This window comes from Hyla sarda, chromosome 5 (genome assembly GCF_029499605.1).
Source record: "Hyla sarda isolate aHylSar1 chromosome 5, aHylSar1.hap1, whole genome shotgun sequence".
NCBI lineage: Eukaryota > Metazoa > Chordata > Amphibia > Anura > Hylidae > Hyla > Hyla sarda.
In genome coordinates, this window is record NC_079193.1 from 114,317,895 (window position 1) to 114,336,346 (window position 18,452).

The following is an 18,452-nucleotide window of genomic DNA, read 5'->3' on the forward strand; positions in this document are numbered from 1 at the left end:
CTGCCGGACTCCCGCGATCAGGCATCTAATCCCCTATCCTTTGGATAGGGGATAAGATGTGTAAGCACCGGAGAACCCCTTTAATAATGTCCTGTTATGAAGGTTTCTGCACTTTAATAAAAACAATGAAAGAATAAAAAATGCTTTTAAAAAAAGTATCCACAGCCTTCAACTGCTTTCAGTTTTCAGTGTAATCAGCAGTGTCAAACATTTAAAAAATATGTTTTTGGATCAATGTGCTACACTAACTATACCATGGATCTAAACAGACCACCAGTGTAGACTGTAGATTATATAAAACATGACAGGATCAGGGCATGACCGTTACATTCCAGAGATCCAATGCTGAAATAGCAATGCTCATATAAAGGTTCAAGTGTGGCCCCAGGGTTCCATGTCAAGGACCAAAACCTCTGGCACTGTAGGTCCTTGACACACTCACTCCTTGTTGTGCCCTCTCAATGCATCTGAGGCTGTGACACCACATGTACTTTTTTGCACAAAGCAGGTGTTTGCAATGAAAAACTTTGCTAATTTTTGAAAAATGTGTGAAGAACAGCAATAATAAATCAACCATCTACAATTTTCCCTCAGAACATTTCTTTAAACTTTACATTGGGAGGCCTTGCTATATCTGCCAAGGTTTAAGTGAACTTAATCAAATTACAGCAGAATTTCGTCAGTAATGGATACAGATTATAAGGCTTCGTGAAGGAAAAGAATAGAACAGATCAAGCAGAAGATAATAAAGCCACAAGCCTCAGAAGTGCATAGTAAGCGTGGCCATACAGCTCAGCTGACTAAAGGTATATAGATCATCCTAGAACGAACAGACCATCTATTCCCACAAGCAAGATGTAGAGGATGAAAAGGAATTTTCATTTAGATTATATAATCTACAAATATTCCATCTTTATTCTTTAAGTTTATACTTTGTAACTTCTACACAAATGAGCGGCCTATTGAATGTAGTGTGTGTGGAAGCATTTCTCCTATACCCTTTGCAGCCCCTGGAGTTGTCTGGATCCCTGTAGTCTAATAAGGTAGGGACAACAAATAACAGCAAGCAATGTTAGACTGGGAAAATTCAGCTTCCTCTGACTGCCAAACAGCTGCCTCACTATCACTGGTTCTATCAAAACCTGAGTAGAGAAAAGTTAACCAGTTGCGTACAGCAACCAATCAAATTGCTTCCTGCACTTTTAAAAATGCCTCTGGGGGGAAAAATAAGCAATCTGATTGGTTGCTATGGGCAACTGCTCAACTTTTCCTCTGCAGAGGTCCTGATAAATCTTCCCCATAACATTTACGGTACTTATACTGCTTTATTTGGGAGGTTAAGGTAATTGAGGTCAATGGGTTGTGCAGGGTATGTACAAATATGCTGTTTGAGAGAGACACTTTTTGCCATTCGTTGTTTTAGTGACTTGGTGGAGGTCCCAAATAGGAGACTCCATCTTATTAATTCTTATGCATTTTTATAAATATAACGTAATAATATAACAGTCTATTCTACCTAAAATGTCAGTAAGGAATGAGTCTGGGTTTCAAATACACTTTAGATTAAGGGGTTGTGTGGGGACATACATTCTGTTTAATACATATGTCTGAGGGCACTTTAAAATAAAAAATTAAGTCATACTCACCTATCCAGATCCCCTGCAGCTGCCATTCTGATGCCTCCTGGTTCCCACTTGTCACCACTGCTTCTTTGTTCCTGTGACATGTCATCTCACTGGAAACTGCCTGCCCAGGCAATCGCTGCTTGCACTGTTGTCCCCCCTCAGTCAATGATTGTGGACAGCTCCTGGTGAGACAACTTGTCACAGGAACTAGCATTTACAAACAGGGACATAGAGGCATTTAAACAGCAGGATCAGGGCAGGTGAGTAAAACTTCTGGGAAGATTTATCAAGCAGTTTTAGGGTGCGTTCCCACAGGGCGTATACGCAGCGTATTTGACGCTGCGCAAAATTTACGTCAGCAGCGGGAAATACGCTGCGTATTCCTTGCTCACTATACACACAGGGCTTTCCGCTGGCAGCCCTGTGTGTGAAGTGAGTTTTAGAGGCGGAGCCGTGTGACGGCGTGTCTGACGCGCGGCTACACCTCCAAAACTCACTGCACACATAGGGCTGCCGCTGGGAAGCCCTGTGTGTACAGTGAGCAAGGAATACGCAGCGTATTTCCCGCTGCTGACGTAAATTTTGCGCAGCGTATACGCCCTGTGGGAACGCACCGATATAGTAAGATTCTCTTTGCTGTATTCTTTAACCTAGAAGATGAAAAAGAAAACAGAAGAATATTTCCATGTTCACATGCACCCCCTGAACATTTTAACCTACACTTTAGCATTCTCTCTTCAGCCTCCTTTAGATGAGCCATAGATGTGGGGCACCATGCAGGGAGCCAGTTGGAAAGCCATCCTGATCTACAAGACAGAAAAAATGAAGAACAGGTTATATATAAATGGGTCTGACACATTCATAGTGATAATAATGAAAAAAATCTATTAAAAGCTCATTAAATCTCAATTAAGTGTGTAAAATCTTAAATCATAGCACTGTTTCTGATACACACGGCTTCAAGACACTTGCATCTGTATACCATTATATAGAAATTTAACAACTGGATTTACTTTACCGCTTCTAGAAGTGAGGGGATGCCATAATATATTCTTATGGGATCCTATTTCTATCATATGTCATGACATAGCTATACTACATCATGTCATTACTTTTGAATAAAAACAGAGGATTGGTGTAAGTTTATCTTTTTAAGGTGTCCTTATAATCTACACAAAAAGTAAAGCTTTAAAGAGGACCTGTAACCAACCAAAAAAAGTGAAAGGTTATCATTACATAGGTGCATATGAACAGCACTATTCGTGTGGTGAGTGCATTCTTTCTATTCCTTCACTTGGAGTTATCATTACATAGCTTTGGGTGCTCTGACACCCTTTTAACCCCTTAAATGGTCACTCAGTAAAACTAAATTTTGCTATTGCACTCCTTATGGTAAATAAAAAATATTACTAATATACTGTTTAAAAAAAATGAAGTTTTCTATGTTTTATTTGTGCTTAAAAAAGCTCAAGAGCACATTTTCCCCCATTTTATACACAGACTTAGGACCGAAGCCCATACACAGGAAGTGCAGCCTGGAGTGCTGAGGGGGGTGCATCCAGCCTCATCCAATCACAGCTCCTATCACACTTAACTGCCATATGCTGTTGGGTTGAACACAGCCCCCTCAGCACTCCAGGCTCCACTTTCTGTGTTTGCACTTTGGTCCAAAGTCTGTGTATGAGATGGGCGAAAATGTGCTCTTGACCTTTTTTAACCCCTTAACAACAATGGATGTAAATGTATGTCATGGTGACGTGGTACTTAGCGCACCATGACTTACATTTACGCGCAGCCATGATCACGAGCACCGGAGCGGTGCTCGCGTCATGCTCGGCAGGTCCAGGCTGCTGTTAGCAGCCAGGGACCTTCCAGTAATGGCGGACATCCGCGATCGCTTTGATTGCATACACTGAACAATAATATGCCATAGCATAGCACTGATCAGTGTTATCTGCGCTCGATTGCTCAAGCCTGGTATCTTAGGTTTGGAGCAATCAAACGCCGATCGGACAATGGTAAGGAAGGTAAATAACCCCCACCCCCCACTGTCCTCTCAGCTGTTCGGGATGCAGTGATTTCACCGTGGCAGTCCCGAACAGCTCCGCTGAGCTAACCGGCAATATATTTTCTCCTGGTTTAGATACCATCAACTTTGATAGCGGCATCTAAAGGGTTAATACTGGACATCAGCCCAATTGGCGTTGCCCGATATTAGCCGATGGTCCTGGTTGCTGACAGCAACCGGGACCCCGCAGGTACGAAGCGCGCTCAGCTCCTGAGCGCGTTTCACATACCGGGAGCCAGTCTCAAGCGTAAATATACACTCGTAGTAGTTAAGGGGTTACTTTCTTGGCCCTTCCATTCTATAAATATGTGGCTTCATAGTTTTATTCGACAATTCAGGAAATTGTCCCTTAATTTTAATAAAGGGAGTGACTGTGTCGGGTGATGGGTGTGATTATACAGTCAGGGGTGTATATGCTTAATACACCACCACTGCCTCCCTACATCCCCTGACTGAATAATCCTGCCCATCACCTGATAACTCCCTTTATGAAAATGAGGTAAACATCCATCTGACTGATTCCCTGAATTGTCCCTGAAAATTGTAAACCCACATATCTTAGCAATAGAAAAACATGTAACTGTAAAAAGGTCTGAACAGGCCACCATATGTTATTTAATAATAATAACATCTCTTCTTTGGAAGGTTGGCAACAGGTAGAATTACTCGTACCAAGACAGGTTATCCCCATTTATGGTTTTTCCATTATTCTGCCTCAAATGTATGATGACTCAGCATGTTACATGCAGGATTTTATGGATTCTGTTGTGGATTGGCCGCAGTAAAATGTGTGTAATTTCCACAAAAGAAATACCATGCTATGGATTGAAAAATCCACACGGAACGCTTTCAGGGTCCACTTTTACTGTATTGTCAACTGCTGTGGATTTGTTGTGCTGAATGAATACCACAAATCTACAGCTATGTCTGGAACAGGCTTTACGGCAACTGAAGATTTACAGCCAATGCCTATACAGAGATGCATTTACAACTTGCTGGAGGTCAATTATTCCGACAATGTATTTTCAGCTCCCCCCAGCACTGTGTACAGGGTGTTCAAGAGAAGTTCTCTCCCAGCAGAGTGAAAAAGTGCCTTACATTACAGGAGCATGGCTAAGGGTTCTATTAGACAGGCCGAGCAGGTACTTGCATTGCTGGAACTTTTGTACAGCCCTTTATTTTGTCATTGTCGTCCGCACATCCCATTTACACAGCATGATGTGTGGCCAACAAATCTGATCAGCCGAGAGACTAGTAGATTTTTGTTCACTTTTCTAATTGGTGACAATTGTTGGGATCAAGCGTTCTTACGAATGCTAATTTGACTGATAATCGGCCTGTGTAAAAGGCCCATAAGTAAGAAAGCAATCTGTCGATTAGTTTAGTCAATGTTTTGCATTGTATTTTTAAGCCAAAGCTAGAATAACACAGGAAAAAGTGCAAATCTTTCCATTATAGTATTTGTTTGTGTCTGCTTCCTTCCTTGTTTTGGCTTACGAAACCGGAAACAAATTACTGACCATAATACTAGATATGAACATACACTTACACAGGCCACACACACACAAGAAAATTGGCTCACTTTGACAACTATACCATTTATCTGTAATACATTCATTTCAGTCACAATGCTGTCACTGCCATAAGGAAGTAGCCAGACACAAAACATATCCCTTCTGTGAGGTGTTATTTTACTTTCCTTAAATAATGCCCATTTTTTTAAATATTTGCAATTCTTCTTTTGGAGTCTATTTTCAGGGAGGAGAGCACTATAGAATCAAAAGGGCATGTGGCTTCAGCGCACTACATGGTCATCACAAGAGAAACTGATCACTGTATGAAACACAAAAGTAAACGTAGACCTAACTATTTTCACAGAAGTGGACTGGATGAATACACACCATGAGGGGCATTTACTAAGGGGTTTAGTGGTTTCTTTCTGACTATTTTTGGCGCAAAATTGTCGCAATTGCGCCTACCCTATTTTTCGTGCGACTTTCTCTAGCAAGAGCTATAAAGTAAAAAAAAAATTTCCCGCTTGATTTACGCAAGTTTTTATTTTTTACTTGCAGTGGTCAGGTATTTATTAACTGAGACAGTTGCAGTTGCGCAATAAACTGTCACAACGGCCGTAAAAATTGACTAAATTTACTCCAGCTCCAACATGGAGCAGGAAAAGCTACTGCCACTCGGGCTCCGACATACTTTCTCCCCGCTACCCTCACTTCGCTACCGGGACACTGCAGTGATTTACATCCCACCCCTCTCACCTGCCAGCGCCACACAACTCCCATCTGTCTGCTAACTGTTGCAAAACAACAAGTCCCAGCATGCCCTTACAGTGAGGACACACTGGGAGTTGTAGTCTTGTAGCAGCGGGAGCTGAGCGGCACGGGCGGGAGACAAGGGGGGGGGGATATCAGTGTCCCCATAAGTGAGGGTAGCGGAGAGGCCGTATGAGGAGCCCGGGGCGGCTGCACTGTAATGTCAGCCCGGGCGGCTGCACTGTAATGTCAGCCCGGGCTCCTGCCCTGAGAGCCAAAGGCTTTGGCTGTCAGGGCATGCTGGGTGTTGTAGTTTTGCAACAGCTGGAGGGCAACAGTTTGCAGACCACTGGTTTGTGGTCTGTAAACTGTAGTCCTCCAGCTGTTGCTAAACTTAACAGCTGAAGGGGACAGGTGAAGACGTTCACTTACCCTTCCGAAGCTCCAGCGACGATCGGTGACTGAGATCGTCGGGCGGCAGTGTCTTGCGGCAATGTCGTGCAGCGCTGGATCCTACGGAAGCCGGTAAGTTGCCCAAGCCCTAAAACAGTGTTTCCCAACCAGGGTGCCTCCAGATGTTGCAAAACTACAACTCCCAGGTTGGGAAACACTGTTCCCGGCCTCCGCCCCACCTTACTGTAAGGGCATACTGGGAGTTGTAGTCCTGCAGCTGGGGGCAGGGGACAAGCTTGTCACTTGCCCACACATCTCCTGCACCACACAACTACAACTCCCAGCATGTCCTTACTGTAAGGGCATGCTGGCAGTTGTAGTCGTGCGGGGCGGGAGATGTGTGAGCAGGTGATAATAAATGTACTAACCCTTTTTTTTTTTCTTCTGATTTCAGATCCGTGTATCCTGTGGACTCCTTCGGATTCGGTGGACTACTTCGATGACCAGCATTTTTCTTTGTTTGATTTTAATAAAATGGTTAACGAGTGCTTGTGGGGGAGTGTTTTTTGTAATAAAAATGTTTAAAACCTGTTGTGTTTTTTCCTTACTTTACTAGACAGGCGTAGTAGTGGAAGCTGTCTTATAGACGGAGTCCATTACTAAGCTGGGCTTAGCGTTAGCCACAAAAACAGCTAGCGCTAACACCCAATTATTACCCCGGTACCCAACGCCACAGGGGTGCCAGGAAGAGCCGGTACCAACAGGCCTGGAGCTTCAAAAATGGCGCTCCTGGGCCTAGGCGGTAACAGGCTGGCGTTATTCAGGCTGTTACTGTTTGGTTGGTATTTGGCTAAGAATGAAAATAGGGGGGACCCTATGCGTTTTTTTATTTTTTTTAATAAATAATAAAAAAAAAACACAAAAGGGTCCCCCCTATTTTTATTCTCAGCCAAATACCAACCAAACAGTAACAGCCTGACGTTACCAGGGTGGGCGAGGACCATTGTTACTGGCCCTCCCCAGCCTAAATAACTCCAGACTGTTACCGCCTAGGCCCAAGAGCGCAATTTTTGATGCTGCGGGCCTGTTGGTACCGGCTCTTCCCGGCACCCCTGTGGCGTTGGGTACCGGGGTAATAATTGGGGGCTAACGCTAAGCCCGGCATAGTAATGGACTCAGTCTGTAAGACAGCTTCCACTACTAAGCCTGTCAAGTAAAGTAAAAAAAAAAAAAAAACACAACAGGTTTAAAAAAAAATTATTACAAAAAAAACACTCCCCACAAGCCCTCGTTAACCATTTTATTAACATCAAGCAAAGAAAAACGCTGGTCGTCGAAGTAGTCCACCGAATCCGAAGGAGTCCACAGGATACACGGATCTGTAGAAGAATTAACAAAAAAAAAAAAAGTGTAAGTACATTTAGGGAGAAAAAACTGTGTTAAAAAAATGTAACACACACACACACACACACACACACACACACACACACTAAACGCCGTTTACCACTATTCTGAGCCATGACTACAATTTAGTTATTGAATTATTTAGATGTGGTGAAAAAGCTTAAAAAATACTCAAAAACAAAAGGAAACCTAGCAGCCAAACCTATTCAGACAGCAGGAAAAAGGAACAGACTATTTTTTCTACTACATGAAGTAAATTTCCCACTTTTGCCTATGTGTGCCAAATTTATTAACGTCGTGCAATAATTTAGTAAATTTGTCGCACAGTCAAAAATGAAGTAGAAAAAGGCAGGGTAAAAACCAGACTACATAGTAAAAGATTAGTAAATGCCCCTCCATATTTGTGGTCTTAGTTAATAGTCATAAATGTACAAACTACAAATAATAATTATATTATATATATATATATAATATACAACTCAATTTTAGATATGTAGGGACCTGAGCTTATTAGCTGAAATACATGGATAGCAGCATTTTGAATCTAACTTGCACTTGGAGGTCTTTAGAGTCCCAAGCTCTGTTGTCAGGGTGTCCCATAGATATTAGTAAGGATTCCATTTCATCCATCTTTGAACATTCATGCAGTCCTCTGCTGCCATCATTCACTGATCACACATTTCCTATTACACATTGATGTGTGGCAACCTACATCATTTTTTTTACTCAGCAAACCAACTGACAGTGTCGGGGGAATCACTGGCCCTGTTACACAGTGTGGCATCGGCCTGTTCAGCCAATAATTGCTCTATGTAATAGGGTCTTTACACTGATGGAAGATGCCACTAGCTAAAGCAAAGTATATATATTTTTCTCTAGATCACCGTTTCATTTCTAATGTCAGATCCCAAAGAACATTGTGCCAGGACAACCCCTTTCGCTATTGCAAGGTACAAAGTGACAAACTCTTGAAGGGATACTCTGCCCCTAGATATCTTATCCCTTATGCAAAGATTAGTGGATAAGATGTCTGATTGCAGGGGTCCCGAGGCTAGGGAACCCTGCAATCTCAGCTGCGGCACCCCCGACATCCGGTGCACGACGCAAACTTCGCTCCCTGCAGGATGACTGGCGATCACGGTCACCGCCCGCTCATGATGTCACAGCCACGCCCCCTCAATGCAAGTCTATGGGAGGGGCATCATGCCTCCTCCCATAGACTGGCATTAAGAGGGCGTGGCCGTGACATCACAAGCCTCTGGCGCTGCACCCAACGCTCTAAACAAATGGCAGGTGCAGGGAGATCGCGGGGGTCCCCAGAAGCCTTATCCCCTATCCTTTGGATAGGGAATACGATGTCCAGGGGTGGAGTACCCCTTTAAATGATGTCTGAAAGAGAACATTAACTTCATTAGAATTCACATTTATTGCTATATTCATACAGTAGCAATACAAATTAAGTGTACCATTGGAATTACCTGGATTTCTGCACTAATTACTTTAAAAGGAGTCTGGAATAACATTCGGAGCAAATTTTATGACAGGCAGACAGCTACTAGATCTGAGGGCCAATCTGGTAAACAGCAGCTTAAGTCTGTTCAGGGCTGCATAAACAAATGCAGGATCATTCACGCATACCTTCATTGTTGGATGCACATCGTGGACCAATGCTCCCCTAAAACGTGTTTCGGCATCTCCAAGGGGTTAAGGTGAGGAATAGGACTTGGCCTTTACAAAACAAATTTATGGGGAAATCATCAACAGGTTTAGAGCTTTTTTTGTGTAGAAAAGTTGCAGAAAGTTGCAAGGAATTTTGACTAAAATGACTTTGGTACACTTTTGGGGGCAGAATTATCAAAACCTATGCAGAGGAAAAGTGGTGAAGTTTCCCATTGCAACCACAATCCCGCTCTGATGCTGGTCACCCCTTCCCAGAACATACTCCTACAACCTATAGCGGGAAGGGGTTAAAGTTTGATGTTTTTTTTTAAGTAGTACAATAATAGTAAAGTATGTAAACCATTGGTATCATTTTAACTATATTGATCCACAAAATAAAGAAAATGGTGTGTATTACCATAAAGTGTACAGCGTGCGGGTTTTCTTTTAATTTCCCCACAAAAAATTATGTTTTTGTGACTGTACCATACATTTTAGGGTAAAATGAAGGTGTCATTACAAAGTACAATTAGTCACGCAAACAAACACGCTCTCATATGGGTCTGTGGATAGAAAAATAAAATGGTCTGTGTCCTTTAATGGGCACTGTCAGATAAAAAAAAATATGTTGTACAGCTTGGCAAAACATGAACCTTTCTAATATACTTCATAAGAAAATTTTATTTCCTTTTTATAGAAATCATGGCTTAGTCTAAGCTGAAGCACAGGCATGGACAAAGTTCAGTAAGTGAGGGTGGGCTAGCACTGCTCTGTGTCTGATAGCCCAGGAGAGAGCACAGAGGAGTGCTAGCCCACCCTCACTTACTGGACTTTGCCTATGCCTGTGCTTCAGCTTGGACAAGGCCATGATTTTACAAGCTATGATTTCTATGAAAAGGAAAGTAGGAATTATGACTTACAGATAATTCGGTTTTTATGAGTCCATCACGACATCACTACATGAGATTGCCCCCTATCTGCATAGGAACAGGAAGCACAAGAGAGGTTAAAAGGGCCCCTCCCTCCATACTCCCTCAGTGTTTACAAATTACTAAAAGAGCAAATGATAATATATATATATATATATATATATATATATATATATATATACACACATACACACACACACACACACATACATACATATATACACACATATATACATATAAAAATAAGGGTGGGAAAATATAGGCGCTGTCGTGATGGACTCATGAAAACCGAATTATCGGTAAGTCATAATTCCTACTTTTCACTTCGTCCAGTCATGACAGCACCACATGAGACATACCAGATAAGTGTAGATTTAGGGAGGGACCACAGCCTGCAGCACCTTTCGGCAGAAACCAAGGTCCTGAGAAGAGGTCACATCCAGCTTGTAATGTAGTGCGGAGAGGACCATGTTCCCGCTCTGCATATCTGTTCTAGAGAGGCCGAAGCGCTCTCGGCCTAGGAGACTGAAACAGCCATAGTGGAATGAGCTTTGAGGCCTACTGACTGAGTGATTGCAGACTTAACCTTTTAAGGATGCCGGGCGTATACGAGTCCTTAAGGATGTGGGGTGTATGCATACGCCCGTGGGAATTCCGGTCCCCGCCGCTAGCCAGTTGGGGACCGGACCGGGATGCCTGCTGAATGATTTCACATCGCCGAGAGGGGTCCGGAGACCCCCCCCCCCCCCCCATGTCGGCGATCGCAGAAAATCGCATGTCTGAATTTTCTGCTATTCCGGGCTGATTGGGTCTCTAGTGACCCGATCACCCAGAAAATAGGGATGATCGGAGCTGTCAGTGACAGCCCTGATCATCCTGAGGGACAGGAGCGAGGTCGCAGTGCTGCGATCTCCTCCTATCCCCTGCCATTGGTCAGAACTGATTCTGACATATGACATCTGCCCACCCCTGAATGTCAAGGGGAACGTGGGGAGAAGATGGAGGCCGGTACCTGGAGGAGAAGATGCCTGGGGACCCCCGATCGTCGCTGGAGACTGCTGGATCCTGGCTCAGGTAGAGAAATGAAAGTGAAAGTAAAGTGATCTTTACTGTGGCATACACTAGGAAGGCCAAACTGCAACTCCCAGCATGCCCAGACCGCCAAAGGCAGTCTGGGCATGCTGGGAGTTGTAATTTAGCAACATCTGGAGGGTCACAGTTTGGAGACCACTGTTATAGTGGTGTCCAAACGATAGCCCTCCAAATGTTGCCAAACTACAACTCTCAGCATGCCTAGACTGCCCAAAATTTATTTGGAATATCCCTTTTCCTTACAAGTAGAGAGCTTCAAAGTTAGAAAAATGCTAAATTTTCATGAATATATATTCACGCCGAAAATTTACCACCAAAATAAAGTAGAACATGTCACGAAAAAACAATCTCAGAATCAGAATATTCGGCAAAATCATTTTCGAGTTATTAATTCGTAAAGCGACGGTGGTCAGAATTGCGAAAAAGGGCTCAGTCCTTAAGGTGAAAAAGGGCTGCGTCCTTAAGGGGTTAAGCCATCTTGAGATGGAGTTTTTAGATTTTCTTTCCTCTATTTGGCCCTTGATCCTGTACAAAGAGGTTGGAATCTTTCCTCCAAGATTTAGTGATCTCTAAATAGTATAGGACCACTCTCCTAACATCCAGTTTATGGAATTCTTCCTCTTAACTATTGTTGGGGCTGGCACAAAAGGAGGGAAGAATAATGTCCTGAGACCTATGAAAGTTGGATAGAACTTTTGGGAGAAAAGCAGAATTGTTTTAAAATAATCTTGTCTTTTAGTATAGTTAGGTAAGGATCAGGGGTGTGGAAATTTTATAAAAAAACTACTTGTCCACGGGACTAAAATGGAGCAAAATGTACTTGACCCTCATGACGTTCCACTTGTCCGGGCCAATTTTCGCTTTTACGCTCTAATTTTTTCCTCCTCGCCCTATAATAGCCATAAATGCCTTCTATAATGATACCTTTTCAATTTTTCAATAACATATTCTCTGAACCAAAATATATATATATTAGGTGAAGTGAAATTGAAATAGTAAAAGATCATTTTGCAGATTTGGTTGTTTTTTTTTTCTACGCCATTTACCTTGTGGTCAGATAACATGTTAGTTTCACACTTTAGGCCGCCTGATTAGAGTAGTACCAGATTTTTATAGTTTACGTCATGTTTTACTAATTAAAAAAAAATTCTGAACTTTTAGCCCCCCCGCATACCAGGCTGTATATGAGGGCTAATTTTTTGCGCCATAATCAGTTTTTTGTATCGGTATCATTTTGGTATTGATCTGACTTTTTAATCTATTTTTAACTTTCTTTTCTGGGATATTATAAAAATTGCAATTCTGTGGTTTGGTATTTTTCTTACATTTACCGTACGGGATACATAATGTTATATTTTAATAAGCCGCAGCGCTTGTCAGGTCCGGCCCTGCTTGCCTGAAGCCGGGATAAGGGCCGGAAAAATGTATCTGCCCGGCGCCCGAAACTTCATGTCCTGGGCGTCGGGCAATAGGAATTCCACATCCCTGGGTAAGGATAGTCTATAGACAGAGCTTGGATTTCACTTACTCTTCGGGCAGATGTTATTGCCGCAAGAAAAACGGTTTTCCAGGTAAGGAACCTGATGGATGAATCAGACAAAGGCTCGAATGGATCTTTAGCTAGAGATGATAAAACAATATTTAAGTCCCATGGGGAAGATAGGTTAGAAATTTTCGGTTTGGAAATTGCTGAAAAAATCTTTTTACCCATTAGTGTCCAGCAATGCGAACGTCAAAGAAACAGCCAAGGGAAGCTGCCTGGACCTTTAACGTACTCAAAGATAACCCTAGATCGAAGCCATCCTGCAGGAAATCTAGTATTCTAGGAATATCAGGACTAAGTAGATCCGGCGGAGAGGAGCCACACCAAGACAGAAACTTGTTCCATTGTTTAAGGTAGATCGAGCAGGTAGAATCCTTTTTACTTTTTAGAAGAGTGTCGATCACCTTTCCAGAGAGACCCTTTTGTTCAAACACAAACCTCTCGATAGCCAGGCTGCCAGTTGGAGATTTTCTAGGTTTTTGTGATATAGAGGGCCCTGGGACAACAGACCGTCCCTCTGAAGAAGAAGAAGAATGGGTTCCGCTATGGAAAGATCTTTCAGAAGACTGAACCAGCTTCTTTTTGGCCACAACAGAGCTATGAAGATGAATTTTCCTCTTCCTAACCTCACCTTCTCATGATCAGAGGAATTGGTGGAAACGCATAAGCTAGGTTGAAGGACCATGTCTGTTGTAGAGCATCCACCGCTTCTGGATTCTCTCTGGGGTTGAAAGAGAAGAAACATTGTACTTTCCAATTTTTTCTGGACGCAAAAAGGTCTATCTATTGGAAGACCCCAAGATTGAGTCAGTGAGAGAAAAACATGAGTATTAAGGGACCACTCTCCTGGATCCTGGATATGGCGGCTCAGAAAATCGGCTGAAGGATGGTCCACTCCCTTTAGGTGTACTGCAGAAAGGGATGAGACATTTTGTTCTGCCCAAAGAAAAATCCTTTCTGCTTGCATTTTTAGGGGTGTATGCCTTGTTCCCCCCTGATGATTGATGTGTGCTGTAGTGTTGTCTGAGTAGATCTTTACATGAAGGCCCCTTACAAGATCCTTTGAAGCTCTTAAAGCTTTGAATATCGCTTTTAGTTCTCGATATTTTGAGGAATAGGTTCGGGTTTCTTGGGACCATGCACCCTGTAGATGAAGATCTTCCACTATCGCTCCCCAGCCCCAAAGACTGGCATCTGTGGTTATGGAAATGGATAGAAGAAGAATCCATGGCATCCCAACTTGAAGATTTTCTTTCTTTAGCCACCCCTTTAGTGATTTCTTTACAGCAAGGGAAATTATCTTTTTCTCTAGTAATAACTGAGAGCGATCCCAGGACTTCAGGATTTGGGACTGAAGAACCCTGGAATAACTCTGGCACCAGGGTACTGCAAGTATACATGAAGTCATAGACCCCAGAAGTGACATGGCTTCCCTTAGAGTGACAGATTTGCTTCTCATCACCTTTAACTTTTCCTGAATAGAGGATATTTTTTACCTTGGAAGAAAGGTTTTTTTGTACCTCTGAATCCAGGGTCATGCCTAGGAATCTCTTGGTTCTGGAGGGAGAGAGATCCGATTTCTGGAAATGTATTATCCAGCCAAGGTCTTGCAAGCATGATACTGTCCGCTGGACCTGAAGAGACAGTAGGTGATGAGAATTTGCAGTAATCAATAGGTCATCTAAGTAGGGAATGATGGTGATCCCTTCTAATCTTAGGAAGGCTATAACCTCTACCATGACCGTTGTAAATATTCTCGGAGCCAAGGATATTTCAAAGGGTAGAGCTTTGAATTGGAAATGGTAAACTTCCTTGTTTAACCGAATTGCAAACCGGAGATATTTCTGATGAGGCTCGTAGATCGGAATGTTGAAGCAGGAGTCTTTTAAATCTATGATTGCCCTCCAGGTGTTTTTTTTTTGATTAGTGGAATAGCAGATTTTAAAGTTTCCATTTTTAATTTTTTGTAAGTAATACATTTGTTTAAACCCTTTAAATTTATAATGATTCTGAAGGAACCGTTGGGCTTTGGGACTAGGAATAAGTTGGAATAATGACCTAGGCCTTGTTCTAGCTGAGGAACTGGTAAAAATAGCCCCAAGGGATAACAGATATTTTCTACCTGAGCTGAGCCTCATGTTTGCATTTTCTGATCCTAGATATGTAATGCGAAATCCTTGAGGAGAAGGGAAGGCAAACTCAATTCTGAAGCCAAACTCCAGAGAGCTCAGAATAAACAGTTTTTTTGATATGTTCGCCCACTGGCGACAAAATCGAGTCGGCCTTCCCCCCACCTGAAGACCGTCATTGTTTTTTAACGGAAGTGTTTGAGGAAGGGTTGAGCAAAAATTCTCTACCCTTGCCTCCCTTTGGGTAGCTCCATCTACCTGTTTTCCCTTTTCCTTTATACTGCCTGTTTTTGGGAAAGGAACAAAAATTATTCTTTTGTTTGGTAGGTTTTTCTTCAGGAAGGACCTTTTTCCTATCTGCAGCTTGCTCCAGAATGTTATCTAACACTGGGCTAAACACAGAATTACCCTGGAAAGGAACACCGCAAAGTTTACTTTTAGAAGTGGGTACCCGTGCCAATTTTTTAGCCATAAGGCTCGCCTGACTGAATTGGATAGAACAGCCGATCTGGAGGACATTCTGACCGATTCAGTCGAGGCATCTACTAAGAAAGCTGTAGCTAATTTTAACATAGGAACGGATTCTAATATTTCTTCTCTAGCAGTTTTACTAGAGAGATGGTTTTCTAGTTGTTCCAGCAAAATAAACAGGGATCTTGCTACAGTAGTGGCTGCAATGTTGGGATTAATCTGAGCAGAGGAAGCATCCCACAAATTTTCTTTTTTAGCTGAGAGCTGTCCTCAAAAGGTAAGGATGTTTTCTTTACCACCTTAGGCACTTGAACATCAACTTTTGGAATTTCATTCCATAGTTTCGTATCCTCTTCACTAAAGGGAAATCTAGAACGAAACTCTTTGGAAAGAAACAGCCTTTTCTCAGTTTTTTTCCACTCTTCCAAGATTAGATCCCTAATGTTGTCATGGACAGTGAACACCTGTTGTTTTTTAGGTTTTAGACCCGCAAACATACGGTCTTGGATAGAAGTAGGTTCCTAATTTTCAGGAATGTTCATTGCATTTCTGACAGCTTTAACTAAAATTTCCGTGTCTTCAGAGGAGAAATAATACCCCATAGGAGGGCTTGTTTTCTGCATGACCAATTGTACTTTGTAATGACACTTTTCATTTTACCATAAATGTACAGTGAATCCAAAAAATAAAGTAATGAATGTGGGGACAAATTAAAAAAAAGGGCAATTTTGCTACTTTTTTTTTTTTTTTTTTTAGGCAGTGCACTTTATGGTTAAAAAATGTTCTCTTTATTCTGTAGCTCAATAGATTAAAACAAAACCCAATTTATATAGTTTTTCTATTATTGTACTACTTTAGTAAGAAAAGTCTGTATATTTAAAATTGTCATATTCTGACCCCTATAACTTTTATTTTCCCATATACGGGGCTGTATGAGGGCCCAATTTTTGTGCATTGAGCTTTAGTTTTTATCAGTACCATTTTTATTTTGATGGTTCTTATTGAATGTCTTTCATTCATTTTTTTTATTTAATTTTTTTTTAAATCTATGATGTGATTGAAAATCTGTATTTTTGGACATTTACACAGTTCACCATATGGAATCATTAACATAATAAATTTAAATAGATCAGACATTTCCACACATGATACCGTATTTATCGGCGTATAACACGCACTGGCGTATAACACACCAATTTTAACAGGGAAATTTTAGTAAGAAAAAATAAAATGTAAAATAAATGACTTGGACTAAATGCCACATCATCCCCCCCAACTTCGTTTTCTTCTGCACCTCAGTTTGGTCCCGTCCCCTCCAGTGCCACATCATTCTTTCCCTTTTATCAGTCCCTGTGCCACATTTACCCCTCTCATCGCCACCCCCATGTCTCATCATTTCCCCGTCATAGACCACCACTAGCCATACAGACATTAAGCATTTAGTGCCTCCCCCTCCTCATTTCCCCGTCTCATCATGTCCCCATCATTCCCCCCTCATCATCCCCCCACCCTGTCTCATCATGTCCCCATCATTCTCCCTCATCATCCCCCCACCCTGTCTCATCATGTCCCCCCATCATCCCCCCACCCTGTCTCATGTCCCCCATCATTCCCCCTCATCATCCCCCCACCCTGTCTCATCATGTCCCCCATCATTCCCCCCTCATCATCCCCCCACCCTGTCTCATCATGTCCCCCATCATTCCCCCACCCTGTCTCATCATGTCCCCCATCATCCCCCCACCCTGTCTCATCATGTCCCCATCATTCCCCCTCATCATCCCCCCACCCTGTCTCATGTCCCCCATCATCCCCCCCCCCATCATCCCCCCACCCTGTCTCATCATGTCCCCCATCATTCCCCCCTCATCATCCCCCCCACCCTGTCTCATCATGTCCCCCATCATTCCCCCCTCATCATCCCCCCACCTTTCTGAAGGCAGCTCTGGTGGAAACACGTTTATCTAAGGGTTAATTTGGTGACTTGCTGGGACTAGTAGTGGATATCCAGAGGTCTGGTGGCCTTAACCCTTGCACCATCACACTCTTTCTAGCGTCTTAGCTGGACCGATAGGGCGAGATCGTGACAGAGATCTCTATTGAAGAGCCTCTCATCAGATTTAAGGGGAGACTCAGCATCCGCCAATATATTCCCCCTGAGTGGGCGAGGTGTGGTGTAAAGATGTATAAACCTTTAGGGTACACTTGCCAGTTTAGAGTGTACAAGGGTAGAGATTCCCGTTTTGAACCTTCAGAATGTCCCCCCAACTCTGGGTGTTAGCGAGAAACTCGTTTGAAACCTTTTGCACCCATTGCTGGATAAGAGTTACCACCTTTATGCGGATAACTTTTATACTAGTATTGCTCTGATCACATCCCTCGCTGCCAGATCCACGGTGGCTTGCGGGACAGTGTGGAAGAATCAAAGCGGCTTCCTGACCTATCCCCTCCGGACACCTATCCTTAGGGGCAAGTCCCGTGCCCTTATCCATGAAAACCTGTTGCTGGTCCGATCTAAGGATAAGAGGGATGTTCTTATGCTGACCACAATTCTTGGTAAAGACTGCACCCCTATCACTGTGTGAGGAACCACAACAACGGTCCTCAAGCCTGATTGTATTCTAGACTACAATCGGTATATGGGGAGAGTTGATCTCTCTGTTCAAGTCCTCAAGCCATATAACGACAGGCTGAAAACATGGTCATGGTACCAAAAAGTTGTGGTCTACATGGTACAGGTTGCCATGTACAACTCTTTTGTACTGTCCCAGTACACTGGCAATACATGCCTTCAGTTCCAAGAGGAAGTTCTAAAGGCCCTAATCTTTGGTGATCGGCAAAGAGCGAGCCAAACTGTAGGCGCCCGTGAGCATCC

At 42.8% G+C, this 18,452-nt stretch overlaps 1 protein-coding gene across 3 annotated transcripts in view; it reads right to left on the bottom strand.

The window, feature by feature from the left end:
- Window positions 1–18,452, bottom strand: part of ABHD5 (abhydrolase domain containing 5, lysophosphatidic acid acyltransferase) — a 96,826-nt gene that overhangs the window by 35,099 nt on the left and 43,275 nt on the right. Inside the window, exons 1-2 of one of the 3 annotated variants that reach the window (XM_056520125.1) lie at window positions 14,498–14,516; window positions 2,346–2,431 (exon numbers count right to left, since the gene is read on the bottom strand). In XM_056520125.1, coding sequence (XP_056376100.1) covers window positions 2,346–2,385 — 40 coding nt within the window. In that variant the 5' untranslated portion in view covers window positions 2,386–2,431; window positions 14,498–14,516. Of the gene's footprint in view, window positions 1–2,345; window positions 2,432–6,389; window positions 6,546–14,497; window positions 14,517–18,452 lie in introns of those variants that run through there. The other 2 variants (XM_056520126.1, XM_056520124.1) reach the window with 2 other exon arrangements.